Source organism: Pseudonaja textilis, chromosome 2 (assembly GCF_049901715.1).
Source record: "Pseudonaja textilis isolate UNSWEBS1 chromosome 2, rPseTex1.2, whole genome shotgun sequence".
Lineage (NCBI taxonomy): Eukaryota > Metazoa > Chordata > Lepidosauria > Squamata > Elapidae > Pseudonaja > Pseudonaja textilis.
The window spans coordinates 21,840,470-21,858,708 of NC_141991.1; the positions used below are offsets into that span (position 1 = coordinate 21,840,470).

Consider the following 18,239-nt stretch of genomic DNA (forward strand, 5'->3'; position numbering starts at 1 on the left):
CTAGACAATACAGTATCAACAGTACAGACCTTCAAATTTCTAGCTTTTATCATATTATAAGACCTAAAATGGACACCTAACATCAAAAACATCATCAAAAAAACACAACAAAGAATGTTCTTTCTGTGTCAACTGAGAAAGCTCAAACTGCCCAAGGAGCTGCTGATCCAGTTCTACAGAGGAATTATTGAGTCTATCATCTGCACCTCTATTGTCTGGTTTGGTTCTGCAACCCAACAGGACAAACACAGACTTCAGAGGATAATTAGGACTGCAGAAAAAACAATTACTACCCACCTGCCTTCAATTGAGGACCTGTATACTGCACGAGTCAAAAAGAGGCCTGTGAAAATATTTACAGACCCCTCACATCCTGGACATAAACTGTTTCAACTCCTTCCCTCAAAATGATGCTATAGACACCGGAACAACTAGACACAAGGACAGGTTTTTCCAAATACCATCACTCTGCTAAACAAATAATTCCCTCAACACTGTCCAACTATTTACAAAGTCTGCACTACTATTACTATTAATCTTCTCATCACTCCTTATCACCCATCCCCTCCCACTTGTGACTGTATGACTGTAACTTTGTCGCTTGTATCCTTACGATTTATATGGACTGTTTCCTAGTATGATTTGATTGCTTATTGTACCCTATGACTATCATTAAGTGTTGTACCTTATGATTCTTGACTCTTGATGAATGTATCTTTTATTTTATGGACACCGAGAGTATTCGCAAATTCCTTGTGTGTCTAATCACACTTGGCCAATAAAGAATTCTAATCTATTCTATTCTAAACTCCAAAGTGGAGTGTTAGTCAGATTAATGGAGATAATGGCAGGAAGGCACTATTGTTTGAGTTACATTTGCCAATTTACTTCAAACCCAGCACCTCAACTGTATCTTTATCTAGGCTTCGCTAAGGAAAGTTTTAAAATGACTCCTTCCATACATCCTCCGCAACAGCTATCACAACTAAGGTAGCCCAACTTTCAGCAATTTGCTCCAAAGGTTCTGCCATACCCACGACTTTTTAAAAAGTTGAGTCTTCTCACTTCTATAGATTCTATGTATTCAGTAGATTTGAATTAACTAACCTACTTCTAGTTGGATTAGAAAAAAAAATATGGTTTTCAAATAATGGATCTAAGCCATTATTCTAGCTGGCTAAATTCAAGACAGCAATCAACAACAGGCTTATTTGCAGAAAACTTTCAAGATAGCCCCAGTAAACAAGATTAAGAATATTTACTTCTGCTGGGTGTAGTAGTTCAGAGTTGCGTAGAATATAATAACCTGTAAATGACCCTATCAATCTATGAGAACAGGCAACAAGGATTGCTATTTTAGATTACACTGTGTTGAATAAACAAACTTGCAGGCAGAACACTGTTGGGATTTGGATCTCGTGGCAGATGACTAGGTAATTAGGAAAAGATTTACAAAGATTACCCTCCTAATATAAAAAGAATTCTATTCCCCATCATGGTCTTCTCTAAATTAGTCTAAGGTTGCTGAAATGAAGAAGGCTCAGGAGGAGATTTTTTTTAGATGAAACAGCTGAAGTTCAAATTTTGGCACTCTTGAGTGGAACCCACAAAACTCTCTGCTTTCTTGGTGCAACAGCCTCTACCCAGACTGCCCTAGAGCTAAAAAAACTCACGTGCCCAGCACCTCCCGAAATTCATAGATTTCCCGGATGTCTTCCGCTTGTTTTTTCCAGCTGAGCTCATCGTCTTCCAGAGGCATGGTTCTTCCTGGGCTCAGAGCTGGGTTGTTCAATTCCCAGCTGGCTTGAAGCGGAGGAAACGGGCAGAATGTAGTCAATTCAAGGTATAGCTAGCCGAGCACAGACAGATGGCATTAGAACAAAGGCATCGGAAGGCTTCACCCTGAAATTAAGCAGAAGAAAAGGATGGGTGGCAACGTGAGGCTGATGAATAAACTGCATATTCAGCCCAGTTCTCCCCATGCATATGGAGCATTGCATCTGATGAAGTTTGCTACAGGTCCTGAAAGCTTCTGCCTTTTAACAGAATTTGGAAAAAGGTGTTCCCAGACAATCTGGTTTTGTTTTGTTTTTTTTGCTACCATAAACTAACATGGCTCTCTTCCTAGAACGTGAAGCAAGAATTTCCTCTTCCCTTCTGTGAACAGGTTTTAAGCTACATCAGCCTATGTGGTAATTGCCTCGGCTGAGGAGGGTTAGCTTAAAGGGTTAGCTTAAAATCAGCATAGCACACACAGCCTCGGTTTATAGTTTGCCAAATCGTTGAAAGTCCCTCAGCTAAACCTCTGCCCTTCTGAGAGGTTGTAGCCTCAAAGACCCTTACACTTCCTCAGCGAAGTCTTCATGACCTTTCCCAAAGGGGTCAGGAGGAACTGTAGTTTTGGGGCTTTCATCTTAACCTTCCTTTCCCCAATTCCTCTTTATCTCTGCACCCTTCAGCATATTTTTCTGACTTTATCCTGTTTGGTAACATTACAGCTGTCTCCTTGGAAACCGCTGTAGTGCCTGCAAACACTGAAAATACAGCACCTTCCTGTGCCTTACACATGGTCTCTTGGGGTCAGATCTGCTCATATTTTCTCTCTCACACACACACTCGGTTCACAGAGGAGGTGCCATGCCTCCATAGGAGGCACAGCTAGCATTTCCACAACTATTAGCCAGCTTTTAGCAAAGGCTACCTTAAGACTGGGTTTGTTTGGTCACAAGGGTTATGCTTTTGCATTGTCTGAACCTCTGCCTGTGGCTGGAAAAAAACCAAGGGTATCATTTAAATATTTTAAACCCATTACGATGCACATGCTGCTCACCAGCATCTGAAAAAACAATGACACAATCTTCTTGCCCTTCTCACCCAACCAAGGTCTTACACGTGAGTGCAATTAAAGTTCCTCTTGGCTCAAATTCCCACAGTGCAAGCTAGGTTGCTTTTTGCCAAAAGACAGACACACCTCAGCAAGCAGGTACTCGAATAACATTCATTGAGACTGAAGGAATCAGGATGTTCAGACTTCTGAAAGGAGATTCCTTCCCAAGCTCGGTACAGATCAACAGATGTGATTTTAAGGTCTGAGAATGTTCCACCATATCAAATTAAAAAAAAAAAAACTTTCTCTGTGGAAAACCAATATTTTGGGGAGACAGAATCTTCTTCAGTCCTCCTCTTCCAATTGATGCTAGCTTTCAATGCGCAGGAAAATCTTGAGGAAAAGGAAACGAGAGGGACATGTATTTATGTATTTTTAAAAGGGTCATTTTCCCAAGATGGCTGCACCAAATGATGCTTTTTATGAATGGAAAGTTCATATGAACATACGCTTGTTAGAGGGTACTAATGCTGCACTGAAATGATCATCTATTGTGTGAACAAAAGGAACTGGAGTTGTTAACCCGCTAGTAAAATCTTAAGTCATCAATTATCTCTAACTTTCCATTTCTTTCGAGAGACAGTCTCCCTCAAAACCACTCCAACACACACATCAGCCTCCACAGTCAGTGTCAGTGTTCTTCTGTTTATGAGGCCTTTGTGATGGGTCAGGTGTGTGTGTGGGTGTGTCACGTGAGGGTCTCCCAATCCAGTGGTGGGATTCAAAAATTTTTACGACTGGTTCTGTGGTATGGTGGGTGTGGGTGTGGTGTGGTTTTGTGGGAGTGGCAGGGGAAGGATACTGCAAAATCCCCATTCCCTCCCCACTCCTGGGAAAAGGTTACTGTAAAATCCCCATTCCCTCCCCATCCCACTAACCTGCTTCCCAGCTCCGTTCTCCTGTGCAGGGCAACCAAAGAATGCCCATCCGATCAGCTGAGACTCAGGAGGCAGAGAATAGATGGGGGCGGGGCCAGTCAGAGACGGTATTTGCCGGTTCTCCGAACTACTCAAAATTTCCACTACTGGTTCTCCAGAACTGGTCAGAACTGGTGCTGAATACCACCTCTGTCCCAACCCTAACCCATCACAAGAGGCCCTCACTTGACACACCCACACCTGACTCATCACAAGTCCTAACCCATCACAAAGTCCTTATAAACAGAAGAACTGACACTGACATCTCCTAAACCAGTGTCAAACTGGCAGCCCGCAGGCCGGATATATCACTGGCAGGCCACGCCCACCTGGGCTCCTCAAAGGCAAAAAAAGTCATGATATGTCACGCTCCGGCCTGTGACGGAATCGAGTTTGACACCCGTGTCCTAAAGCTTCACCTTCACCTTACACCCGAGCTACAGATATTCACCACTGTTACATTCTTAACAATATTTCTGAATTACAACTTTTACATCATCACTCATCATTGATTCTAGATGAGTGGAGCTTTGAGGGGTGGCTGTAGTTCATCCATATCTGGCCTAGTCCCAAATATCTTTATTTCTTCCATCCAGTCTTTGGTACCTATCAATGAGGTACCTATCATTTTGGTACCTATCGATTTTGGTACCTATCAATAATTTTTCCAACAGAAAAATTAGCAGGATACTATAAACATGGTCATGGGTTGCTGGTCCGTCATGTTCCCATCTTCCCAAATGGCAAATAGGCCTTTGATCATCCTTAGCAATGCAGCAAGGGTAGTTCTACTGGATTTCTTCCTTTATGTTCAGGATAGCAGCCACATCTGCCTCTCCAGATATTGCTCATTTCGCATCTACCCATATGGCACAGGGGCCTTTAATTGCAGTAATGTAGCAAGAGTTGTTCTACTGGTTTTTCTCCCCTTATGTTCAGGTTAGGCTGCAATGAATGAGCCGGCTCCACTCTCCAGATACAGACAGACTTTGTCTTACAACCACAATTGTAAGCCCAACATTTCTGTTGCTAAGTGAGACTGTTCTTAAGCGGGGTTTGCCGCATTTCACGACCTAGCTTGCCACAGTGAAGTGAATCACTGCAGCTGTTAAGTGAATGGAGTGGAGTGGAGTGGAGTGGAGTGGAGTGGATAGATGGGATGGGATGGGATGGGATGGAATGGAATGGAATGGAATGGAATGGAATGGAATGGAACAGGAATAGAATAGAATAGAATAGAATAGAATAGAATAGAATAGAATAGAATAGAATAGAATAGAATAGAATGGAATAGGAATAGGAATAGAATAGAATAGAATAGAATAGAATAGAATAGAATAGAATAGAATAGAATAGAATAGAATAGAATGGAAATGAATAGAATAGAATAGAATAGGAATAGAATAGAATAGAATAGAATAGAATAGAATAGAATAGAATAGAACAAGAACAGATCAGAATAGAATAGAATAGAATAACAAGAGTTGGAAAGGACCTTAGAGGTCTTCTAGTCCAACCCCGTGCTATACCATTTCAGACAAATGGTTATTAGTAACATGGCAGCTAAGTGAATCTGGCTTCCCCATTGACTTTGCTTGTCAGAAAGTCACAAAGGCAGATCACATGACCCTGGGACACTGCGACCGCCATAACTATGAGCCGGTTGCCAAGCACCCTGAATTGTAACCTCATGACCCTGGGGATGCTGCGGCGGTTGCAAGTGTGACAAATGCTCATAAGTCACATTTTTCAGTGCTGTTGTAACTTCTTACAGTCCTAAACAAATGGTTGTAAGTGGAGGATTACCGGGACTGCTGATTTCACGTCACCCACAGCTGTCTAGTGCTAGTGGTGAGATTGAGATGGAGAGTGCCAAGGCTAGTGGGGAGATTGATGGTGGAGAATACACTCCAACAATATCTGGATCGTTGCACCTTCTTATCTTCTGCAGTTACCTATGCCTGGCGTGTGCATATCTTTCCTTTCAAATAGCCGTGGTGAGCGCAGTGATTAGAGTGCAGTATTGCAGGCCAGCTCCAGGGGTGGGCTTCAAAAATATTTATCAACGGATTCTCTGCTGGGTGTGGCCATGGTGGGCGTGGCCTAGTCGGCCTCCTGCACCATGGTGGGGGAGCGTTTTTGCCCTCCCTGGGCTCCGGAGGCTTTCCTTGAGCCTCCAGGAGGGCGAAAACAGCCTCCCCGGGCTCCGGAGGCTTTCCGGAAGCCAGAAACGGGCAGGTTTCCAGCCTTCCCAAACTTCCAGGACGCCCGTTTTTCACCCTCCCCAAGTCTCCGTGTGCACCCTGCACTTACCTGCATCCAAAATGGGCCGTGTGGGGACTCCTGAGAAGAGGGGTGGGCGGGGCGAGCCAGGATTTGGGGGTTCTTCGAACTGTGCAGAATCTTAGCTAGAGGATCTCCTGAACCCCTGCGAACCCCCAGCAGCCCATCCCTGGCTAGCTCATTGCTCTCTGTCAGGGAATTCGATCCTGACCGGCTCAAAGTTGTCTCATCCTTCTATCCTTCCGAGGTCGGTCACAGGAGGACCCAGATTGTTGGAGGCAATATGTAAACCGCTTAGAGAGATCCATAAAGTACAATGAAGTGATATATAAGTCTAAGTTCTATTGCTATTGCCATATAGCAGGGAACAGTTGCTTGGTATGATAAGTGTGACAAGGGACAAAAGGGGTTAAACAAGCCATTGGATGCATGATGCAGAAACAGCAATGTGTACTGTAGATATGCCAGGAAGGAAGGAAGGAATCTTTGCCTGAAAAGAGAACTTGTGAGATTACCAGCGGCCAGGAGCCTAACCTAAACTCTGTATGTTGTTACATAGATAGCGATCCGCCAATTGCCTATATTTACTGTTTGCCCGATCAGGGAACATTTAATCTAGTCCTCAGGCAAAGTCATACCACCATAGTTTCCTTTGAAAAGATAACCAAAGATGCCAAAGATTGAATTGCACTGTTAACATGGAACTACAGTTTCGGCTTCTGCTTTGTCACAGCAGTTAAATAAAGAGTGGATCTTGGACAACCTTTTGCCTGAAATGGTACAAGGCTACCCTGCTAGAGCGGGGGGTTGGACTAGGAGACCTTCAAGGTCCCCTCCAACTCAGTTAGTCTGTTATTCTCACCAATTATCACATTAAACAAGAGGAAAACCTTCCACACACCAATTCCACCCGCGCTTTCTACAATTTTGTAAACAACAAACTAAAAGACTCAAGGTCCATCCCACCCCTGAAAGGACCTAATGGAAAAGACTGCAATGATGACACCATTAAAGCCAACATCTTTAACACATTCTTTGGCTCAGTATTTGTAGACAGCAATGGATCATGCTCAGTATTTCCTAATCAAACCACGGACTACAATGATCTAATACATATCGATTTTACAGAAGATAATGTCGAAAAAGCACTGCGCAATCTAAAACCATCCCTATCTATTGGACCGGTTGGAATATGTGCCTACTTCTTAAAAAAGCTATCCACTGCCATAGCCAAACCTCTAAGCATAATCTTTGAAAAATCTTTCAGGACCAGCTCCTTGCCTAACCTATGGTCACAAGCCACGGTCATCCCCATCTTCAAAAAGGGAGACCCCAGCCTAGTTGAAAATTACAGACCAATCTCTTTATGCTGTGTCACCTGTAAAGTCGTGGATTCAATTATTAACCAATCCATCATCCTCCACTTAGAAATAAACAACCCACTCTCTAATAAACAATTTGGTTTTAGGAAAAAACTATCCTGTAATCTGCAACTCTTACACTGCAAAAACATATGGACCACACAACTCGATCAGGGCAAAGCAATAGACGCAATCTACCTAGACTTCTGTAAAGCCTTTGAGTCAGTGGTACACGATAAACTACTAAAACTAAATTCTTATGGCATCTCTGGACACCTGCATAACTGGATAGAAACATTCCTGTCAAATAGACAACAAATGGTCAAAATTGGGAGTGTCCTATCAAATTCTATACCTGTAAATAGTGGTGTCCCCCAAGGCAGTGTTCTAGGACCAACTCTTTTCATACTCTATATTAATGACCTCTGTGATCATATCAAGAGCAACTGCGTTCTCTTCGCTGATGATGTAAAGCTATTCAACACCACAGACAATACTGCTACCCTTCAAAAAGACCTCAACTATGTATCAGAATGGTCAAACAAATGGCAACTTCAAATCTCAACAATTAAATGCTCTGTCCTGCATATTGGCAAAAAAATCAGAAAATAAAATACAAGCTAAATAGTCAAGACCTTGTTGATGATCCAAACTCTGTCAGGGACCTTGGAGTTCTCATCTCAAATGATCTAAGTGCTAGAGCTCACTGTAACTACATAGCCAAAAAGGCATTAAGAGTTGTTAATCTAATCCTACGTAGCTGCTTCTCTGGTAATATCACACTACTAACTAGGGCATACAAAACATTTGCTAGACCTATACTTGAATACAGCTCATCAGTCTGGAACCCATATCATGTATCTGATATTAACACAATTGAGAAAGTCCAGAAATATTTCACAAGAAGAGTTCTCCGCTCCTCTACTCATTGCAGAATACCTTATGCCACCAGACTTGAAATTCTAGACCTAGAAAACTTAGAACTATGCCACCTTCAGTCTGATCTAAGTATAGTACATAAAAACATACATTGCAATGTCCTACTTGTCAATGAATACTTCAGCTTCAACCATAACAATACAAGAGCACACAATAGATACAAACTCAAGGTTAACCACACCAAACTTGATTGCATGAAATACAACTTCAGCAACAGAGTGGTCAATGTCTGAATACTCTACCTGACTCTGTGGTTTCTTCCCCAAACCCCCAAAGCTTTAACCTTAGACTGTCTACTATTGACCTCACCTCTTTCCTAAGAAGTCTGTAGGGGGCATGCATAAGCCCCCCAACGTACCTACCGTCCCTCTCCTATTGTTTCTTTTATTTTTTATTTTTCTTATATGTATCCATGTGTTCATAACTATGTTTTTACTTTACCTATTATCTTGCAAGCAATCGACAAAAATAAATAAATAAATAAAAATCAATAAAATAAATAGATTATGACCGTCTCAGATTTTCTGCAAGTAAACCATAGACTCGGACTGCTTAACAAAGGGGCCGCAAAATGATCCCACCCTCCTCAAAGTGCCAAAATGAAGACCTTTTAAAGGTATTTCCCATGGAAGATAGTGGCACAGGTGCCCATTTATTCTTGACACTCAGAACAAATTGTTTAATGCCAAGAGTGACATTGTGTGCACTGGGCGGCCGTCGATGGTTCTTAGGACTGTTATTGAAACCACCACAATCTAAAATCTAGCTATCCCTTTATTACAGCCATCTTATCAGATCTCCTGGTATTTTCTGAGCCCAGAAATGGCCGCCTGACTCCTGATATGACTCTCGAAAAGAAAGAAGACTGTAAGATAAGAGGGTATAAGTAGGCGTGGCAATAGCAGAAGGAGGCAATGGCAAACACTATCAACATTCATTAGCAGGCAGGCAGCCCATGCCACACTGAGTCAGCTACTACAGACCAAGCTCAGAGCGAATTATAGAAGCCCTTGCCCTCTACAGAAACAACTTCCTGCTTTGGTTGTTGCAACATACTCCACTACACCCAGCTTCCTTTGAAGACCACTCAAAAGCTTGTCAGGAACGCAGCGGCATAGGTAGCTATGGGTACATCACGGTATGTTCCATGCAATACCACCAGAGAACAAACTTTTGGGGCTCCCAGGATGTGGATTACCATCTGGAAAGCTCTTCATGGCGCATGGCCAAGTCGTTGGAGGAACTGCCTATCTATTCATCGCTGACCATCCCACCAGATCCGAAAAGGGTTGATATGCTCTGGATCCCCTCTATGAAAGAATGGCATCTAAGGAGATCTAAAACAGGGGTCGCCAACCTTTCGGATCTCAGGGACCATCAAACTCATCATTTTAAATCTCGTGGACCAGAGACCCTGGGAAAATGCCCCCCAAAGTCTGCAGGAAAATCCCCCACCCCGTTTTCCTGCCAATCAATCATTCTTTATTTGTGATTGCAGGATACTGTCTCCAGCTCTGTTCTTGGGGGAGGAAGGGAGAGAGAGAAGAGAGAGGGAGGGAGAGGGAGAGGGAGAGGAGGGAGGAGGGAGGAGAGAGAGAGAGAGAGAGAGAGAGAGAGAGAGAGAAAGACTTTTGGCTTAATGCAAGGAAAGCAGCAGAAGCAGCAGAAGTCTTTCTTTCTCTCCCTCAAACTCCACCAGAAATGAGTCTTTGTGAGACTTGTCGCACGGGCGCAGCCTCTTGGAGCAGGATGCCTTGCAGGATCCCAAAGAATCATTTCTGGCAGAGTTTGGGGGAGAGAAAGAAAGACTTTTGCTGCTTTCCTTGCATGCAGCCAAAAGCAGAAGAAGAAAGAAGCGGAATGAAGCAGCCCAGTGGCCAGACAAGGCACATGGGGTGTGTGGGGCAAGTTCCCCCCTCTGCCCTTTCCCTCCTCCCCTCACTACCTTGTGTTGTTTGCAATGCAAGCGACGCAAGCTTTGTGTTCCCGTGGACCATGTGGGCGGCACAGCCTTGTGTTTCCGTGCAGCTTGGATTAATTGCTTTGGGGGTGACATTTCTCTGCGGACCACCAAAATTTTCTCACAGTTCACCAGTGGTCCCCGGCCCACTGGTTGGTGACCACTGATCTAGAAGGTGCAGCTTCTCTATTCTCGGTAGAACAGTATACAGGTAGTCCTCGACTTATGATCACCATTGAGCCCAAGATTTCTGTTGTTCAGCGAGACAGTTGTTAAAGGAGTTTGACCTCATTCTAGGATCAGAAGGTTGCAAAAGGTGGCACTGCAACCTTCATAAACATGAGTCAGTTACCAAGCTCTTCAATTTTGATCTCATGGCCATGGGGATGTTGCAGCAGTCATGAGTGTGAAAAACGCTCACTTTTTTCAACGTCGTCGTAACTTTGAATGGTCACTAAAGAAACTGTTTATAAATCGAAGACTATCTGTACTCACTCTCCCCTCCCCCTTGATATCCTGAGGACTTGACTCTGCTGCCCTTCCCGAGCCGGGTTTTGAAGAACAGGCTCTTAAGCCAGGCGTTGAGCCAGGGTGTGTTATATAAGGCCATTCTACAAGGGTTTAACGGAAAGATTGCCTTCAGATTTGCTCTGTTGTTTTCTTTCTTTCCTTTTTTTATTTTTTTGTTGGGCTGTTTTCTGGGCTCAGTTGTTGTTGTTTTTTAATTCCAATGTTAGCTGCCCCAGAGTCACACCTGCAAGTTGGGCAGCCCTAATTCATGGAAGTAAATTGATCTGTCCTGTGTTGGATTTTCCTCCCTACGCCGAGGCTCGATACTAAACTGGCAAGAATAGCTAACACACAAGAAGATAGGCTCAAGAACCAGAATATCGGGCCGTATCTAACAAAATGAAATTCAATGTAAAGAAAAGTAAAGTCCTACCCTTAGGCAAGAAAAACCAAAAGTACACATATAGACTGGGTGAAACCAGGCTCAATAGCAGTAACTGTGAGAGGGATCTTAGAGTCTTAGTGGACAACCAGCTAAATATGAGACAGCAGTGTGCAGCCGCCGCCAAAAAAGCTAATGCAATTCTAAGTTGTATTAACAGAGGGACACAATCGAAATCAAGGGAAGCACTAATACCACTCTATCAAGCCTTAAGAAGACTACACCTAGAGTACTGCATCCAGTCTTGGTCACCACATTATAAAAAAGATGTTGAGACTCCAGAAAAAGTGCAGAGAAGAGCAACCAGAATGATTAAGGGACTGGAGACTAAAACATATGAAGAACAGTTGCAGGAACTGGGCCTGGCTAGTCTAGTAAAGAGAAGGACCAGGGGAGACAGGATAGCATTCTTCCAATACTTGAGGGGCTGTCAAAGAGAGGAAGGGGTCATGCTGTTTTCTAAAGCACTTATAGGCCAGACAAGGAATAATGGATGGAATCTGAACAAGGAGAGAACTTTCTGACAGTGAGAACAATCAACCAATGGAACAGAAGTTGCCCTCGGAAGTTGTGGGAGCGCCATCACTTGAGACTTTCAAGAAGAGATTGGACTGCCATCTGTCAGAAATGGTGCAGGGTCTCCCGCTTGGGTGGGGGGTTGGATTGGATGACTTACAAGGTCCCTTCCGATTCTGATTATGTGTTATCTGTTATTGATAACTTATGGACTTTTGGGTGCCACTTGCAGCTGCAGCCTACCTTCCAGGGATCCTGTTTGTGAGAATATAGGGTTGCGGAGATCCTCATGTTAAGCCACCTTGAATGCCTGGGGCGGGGGTGGGGGAGATGAGTTGGCAATCAAATAAATCAGGGGTCCCCAAACTTGGCAGCTTTAAGACTTGTGGACTTCAACTCCCAGAATTTCTCCTCCAGTCATGTCAGCTCAGGAATTCTGGGAGTTGAAGTCCACAAGTCTTAAAGCTGCCATGTTTGGAGACCTCTGAAATAAATATATAAACAAACAAACTTACACATTGCGTAGTGCCTATTGGAGATGTGAGAGAGGCGGCACCTGCCTGTCGGTCTCAAGAAAGCTGAGAAGGGGAGTACCTGGTCTATCTCTGGTGGAAGCCATATGGTAGAACAGAATGACCAGAAGCTGCTTAGGAATGTTCACAGGAGGTGGTGAAAAAAAGGCCTAAATAACCTCCTGGTTGTGTGATTGCAGCACACCCCACCCTACCCCCTTTCTGTGTATCATATGCAAAAGTCCACATAAAAAGGGGTGGGGCTTTGAGTATTGGGCTAGACTAGAGCCACCATCTTATAATAATTTTTTTTTTTTTTTACCTTAGTCTGTGGACATCCCTGGAGCTGACTAATTTTGATTTTCAACAGCAGCAGCCAAACAACTGCAAGATCTGGCCAGATGAATAGAAGCTAAACAGAACAGTGCAGGGCTCAATTTTCCCTCAGAAAACAAAACAACAACAACAACAAAAAAGGTAGGGGAAAAACCTATAAGGCAAGTCATACTGATTATGATGACAACGCAAGCACAGCTAGGAAGCTGTCCATGATTGTAATCTACCTTATTAATCTGGTGATTCGCATTAGCAGTCCTTTCCCCATTGTCTTCCTTAGAGCATGATCAGTGCATTGAGACCAGGAGATCTCTGAGCCAAGGAAATGGTCAGTGTGACAAACCCCAGTCTTGTCACCTTTGTGTGGTCAAACAGCAATGTCGAAAGAAGAATGAAGAAATTAACATTCGATATGAATAAAGAGAGGGAACAGAGTTGCAAAGGCAGACGATTCTTTGCCAAGGTTTCGGATATGCCCACTTCTCAGCTCACTGCCTTTCCATCATACCTGTGTGATGGACTACAAAATCCATCATATCCAACCAGCTGGGAGGGGGAACCGCAGCTGAATTAGAGGATGCTGAGATGGGATAGATAGATAGCACAAAGATTGGCCGCTGTGGTAGAAAGCAAGCTAGACACCGCACTCATAAAGAGCGGTGATGACTGAAAGAACCTACAAAACAATTATATAATGCGCACACCCAAAGACGGGCAGGAGCTGTGACAATCATCAGCTTACCTTTACTGAAACACACACACACACAAAACCTGCATGCCTGCACACAGACACAAAGAAGCAACAAAGCCCAAGTTCTAACCCATATTGTTTTCTACTCAGGTGAGTCTTTCCAATTAAATAAATAAATAAAAATCAGTAGATGACATATTGACCAACCTATCAATTCAAGGAAAATAATCGGATCTTCCCTGCACACCTCCCAGGTGTAGAGAAGCTCCCCCCCACAAAAAAGCCTGTCATATTGTCCAGAGTTTGGTCTCCGCACAAAGCCCACAGATAGTCGATCCATTCAAAGAAATAACATGTGCCCAGGCGTGAGCAGGTGATGGTCAGGGATCCTCGCCTGATGTAGAATCCAGTACAGGTTTCATTGTATCCGCTCAAAAATCAGCTGAACATTTCAGGCGACCTGCTGCTGTTTTCATTCATGCACCCAGAGTACGCTATACTCTCCCCATAATCTCTGCATTGGCCATGTGGGCAGGGACTCCTGGGAGCATCCTTTTCAACACTCCCTGCTGCAACCCAAGGCTCCAGGTACGCAGGTGCCAGCATAGGCCCACCACCTCCCCTGCACAGGAGATACTCACAGGGCGGGCAAGCAATGCCGGGAGGGAGGGAGGGAAGGAAAGGCGTCCACAGAGAGAGAGAGAGAGAGAGAGAAAGAGAGAGCTGAAGTGCCCCTAACCAAGAGGGACAACTGCACAAGCCACCACCCCAATCCTGGGCTCCTCCAACCATCATAAGTCCCGCCGTTTCAGCCGGGCTAACTACTCTCTCAAGTAAGGGTGTAAAAGAGGAGCGGTCTTGAAAACGGAAGATCCTACCCCGCCAGCTTTAGCAACTCGGCTTTAAAGGATGGGCGGAGAGGGACAACAAGTCCACCGCTAATCCTACTCAATGGCCCTGGGGACGGATGGGCGGGCGGGCATCCTACAGCCAAAAGCGGACCACCAGCCCTGCAGGGTTGTCTCCGCCCGCCGCCAGAAGCAGCTGCGGACCGAGCCAAGGCAAAAACACCTGGGACTCTTCTTAGCCGCCGCCGCCGCCGCCGCTGCTACTCTCCGCAATAGGCAAGCCGATTGCGGACGGACACAATGCCACGCAGACACAGCGCTCCTCCATCCCTGCCCCATCTGGTCCTCGCCGCCGCCGGGCTCACTTACGGGGTGGGAGAAGGGGGTCCGTCCGGCGGCTTCCCGGGGAAACGTGGGTCCGGACGGGAAGAAGAAGAAGAAGAAGAGGAGTCCTTTGCGGCCCCCTCCCCGCCCCTCCCCGCCCTGTCGTGGCCGGAGCTTTCCAAGGGAGCCTCCTCGGTCGCGCTTCTCTCCTCGCCTTTGCGCTTGGCTCACCAGCCACCCGCGAAGTGTCAGCACGAGTGGGAGGAGCCGGGTCGCTTATAAAGGGAGCCAATCCGCGGCCCCGGAGGGTGGGAACTGCCCGGCCGTGGGGTTTAAAGTCCAATTAACGAAAGGGCTGGAGGAGAGAAAGCGCTGGGGCAGAATTGCAAGAGGGCCCCATTCATAAACTTCAGGCGAGCGCGTGTCCGCCCGGGAGTAACCTTTGCATTTAGGAAACGGCGCAGTAAACGTTCACCCTTGCGGCCCTGACTCGCTTTCTCTGCTTGCCTCCTGCTGCTGAGCCTCCTCTCCTCTTCTTGCAAGGAAGCCGCCGCTCTTCTTCTTCTTCTTCTTCGATGCAGCCGAGCAAGGGCGCGATTTCTGCAAAGGAGCGCGCTGCTGGGTTGTCTTCTTTCTTCCTGGATTTCCAAAACCTTGGACGCATCTTGGGAATGAAATCCCAAAGGGGCTTCCCCGCCCCGCCGCCCCGCCCCGCCCCCGCCTCAACCCCCACCAAAGAGACCACTGGGACTTTCTGGTTTTTTCTTTGAAGACGGTTTCGCTTCTCCTCCAAGAAGCTTCATCAGAGCTTGAAGAAGCTTTCTTGGAGGAGAAGCCAGACGAGACGCGTCTGCAAAGAAAAATCAGTCAGTCTCAGTGGCCCCTTGAAAAAGCTCAGATAACAGATAATCAGAGTTGGAAGGGACCTTGTAGGTCATCTAATCCACCCCCCCACCCCCGCCCAAGCGGGAGACCCTACACCATTTCTGACAGATGGGACAGATCTGTCAGACATTTCTGACAGATCTCTTCTTGAAAGTCTCAAGTGATGGCACTCCCACAAAGCTGTTCCATTGGTTGATTGTATTTTTTTTATTTAGTATTTATTTGATTTGCCAATCACTTACAAGATACAGGTATAAGAATAAATATAGTTTTGAATGCATGAGATAGATACTTATAAGAAAAAATTAAAAAAAACAATAGGACAGGGGATTGGGGCGCTTATGCACGCCCCCTACAGGCCTCTTAGGAAGGGGGTGAGGTCAATAGTAGACAGTCTAAGGTTAAAGTTTTGGGGGTTTGGGGAAGAAACCACAGAGTCAGGTAGAGTATTCCAGACATTGACCACTCTGTTGCTGAAGTCGTATTTCCTGCAATCAAGTTTGGTGCGGTTTACCTTGAGTTTGTATCTGTTGTGTGCTCTTGTGTTGTTATGGTTGAAGCTGAAGTATTCATTGACAGGTAGGACATTGCAATGTATGATTTTATGTACTATACTTAGATCAGACTCAAGGCGGTGTAGTTCTAGGTTGTCTAGGTCTAGAATTTCAAGTCTGGTGGCATAAGGTATTCTGCAACGAGTAGAGGAGTGGAGAACTCTTCTTGTGAAATATTTCTGGACTTTCTCAATTGTGTCCATATCAAGATACATGATATGGGTTCCAGACTGATGAGCTGTATTCAAGTATAGGTCTAGCAAATGTTTTGTATGCTCTAGTTAGTAGTGCGATATTACCAGAGAAGAAGCTACATAGGATTAGATTAACAACTCTTAATGCCTTTTTGGCTATGTACTTAGTGGGCTCTAGCACTTAGATCATTAGAGATGAGTACACCAAGGTCCTTGACAAAGTTTGGACCCTCAACAAAGTCTTGACTATTTAGCTTGTATTTTATTTTCTATTTTTTTTCTGTCAATATGTAAGACAGAGCATTTAATTGCTGAGATTTGAAGTTGCCATTTGATTGACCATTCTGATACATAGTCAAGGTCTTTTTGGAGGGTAGTAGTATTGTCTGTGGTGTTGAATAGCTTTACATCATCAGCAAAGAGAACGCAGTTGCTCTTAATATGATCACAGAGGTCATTTATGTAGAGTATGAAGAGAGTTTGTCCTAAAACACTGATTTGAGGGACACTCACTGTCAGAAAGTTTCTCCTTATTTCCAGGTTAAATCTCCCCTTGTTCAGTTTCCATCCATTATTCCTTGTCTGGCCTACAGGCACTTTAGAAAATAGCTTGACCCCTTCCTCTCTGTAGCAGCCCCTCAAATATTGAAAGACCGCTATCCTGTCTCCCCTGGTCCTTCTCTTCACTAGACTAGCCAAGCCCAGTTCCTGTAACCGTTCATATGTTTTAGTCTCCAGTCCCCTAATCATCCTGGTTGCTCTTCTCTGTACTTTTTCTAGAGTCTCAACATCTTTTTTATAACATGGTGACTAAAACTGGATGCAGTATTCTAGGCGTGGTCTTACTAAGGCTTTATAGAGTGGTATTAGTACCTCACTTGATCTCCATTGTATCCCTCTGTTAATGCAATTTAGGTTTGCATTAACTTTTTTGGCTGCTGCTACACACTGCTGGCTCATATTTCCCGAAGAAGCTCCTTGGATGAGAAGAGAAACATCTTCAGAGAACATCCAGAAAGTCCAGTGGCCTCTTGGAGGAAAAAAAAAAGCACCTTTGAGACAACCATGACCTAGATTAGGGGTCTCCAACCTTGGCAACTTTAAGACTTGTGGACTTCAACTCCCAGAGTTCCTCAGCCAGCAAAGCTGGGAGTTGAAGTCCACAGGTCTTAAATTTGCCAAGGTTGGAGACCCCTGACCTCGATGACTGAGAATCTCCATAGACACACTTGGGAACAAAAGCATTCTGTACCATTTCCGTAGAGGTTTTGGTGCAGGGATGAATTTCTACCTGGGAAATTCGCTTTGGAGATCCCTTTCATTTTTTAACAGGTTCACCTTCCCTCCCCTACAGGTAATTTACAGTAACCACTGCCTTCCTGCCTGAGCTGTACTGGACAGGACAGGTGTCCAACTGGTATAGTTACCAGGAAAGATCATCAGTTGAGAACTGGTAGCCACTAATACCTAGATCCTTACATACCAGTCTAGCTTTCTTCAGTTTAACATCCTCCAGTTGCGTTGGCCTATCCCAGTCTTTCAGCATTGGTTGAAGAACATTTACCAGGAGTTGTAGTCCCAACACAATAGCAGGGTGCCAAGTGATGATGTCTCTAAGATCAGCTCAAATTCAGTAATCTTCCTTGGATTCCTTAGGTCAAGGGTCTTCAAACTTGGCAAGTTTAAGACTTGTGGACTTCCACTCCCAGAATTCCCGAGCTAACATGACTGGAGGAAGAATTCTGGGAGTGGAAGTCCACAAGTCTTAAAGCTGTCAAGTTTGAAGACCCCTGCCTTAGGTCATCTCCACTAAATTCTCCCATATTTTGGGGAGATACGACAACCAACACTGAAAGCCACTTAGTGCTCGACTGCAAAGTACAAATAACTAGAAACCATTTAACACACTGGCTTTTGTTTTTTATTATTTATCATTTCCCTCCAGTTCAAGGCAACATGTCTGGATCTTCTTCCTATCAATTCTACACTCATAGTAAGTTTCTAGTAGACTATTGTTTGGCAGGCTATTAGGCTGGACTACTGAAAGAGGACCCTGAACAACATGAAGGATAGTGATGCA

General features: G+C 44.7%; 1 protein-coding gene across 4 annotated transcripts in view; it reads right to left on the bottom strand.

The window, feature by feature from the left end:
- Positions 1-14,755, bottom strand: part of CAMK1 (calcium/calmodulin dependent protein kinase I) — a 45,304-nt gene extending 30,549 nt beyond the window's left edge. The window contains exons 1-2 of one of the 4 annotated variants that reach the window (XM_087923481.1): positions 14,572-14,755; positions 1,674-1,902 (exon numbers count right to left, since the gene is read on the bottom strand). In XM_087923481.1, the coding sequence (XP_087779607.1) occupies positions 1,674-1,759 (86 nt within the window). In that variant the 5' untranslated portion in view covers positions 1,760-1,902; positions 14,572-14,755. Of the gene's footprint in view, positions 1-1,673; positions 1,903-2,701; positions 2,835-3,765; positions 4,086-6,117; positions 6,381-14,571 lie in introns of those variants that run through there. The other 3 variants (XM_087923482.1, XM_087923484.1, XM_087923485.1) reach the window with 3 other exon arrangements.
- Positions 14,756-18,239: the final 3,484 nt, after the last annotated feature.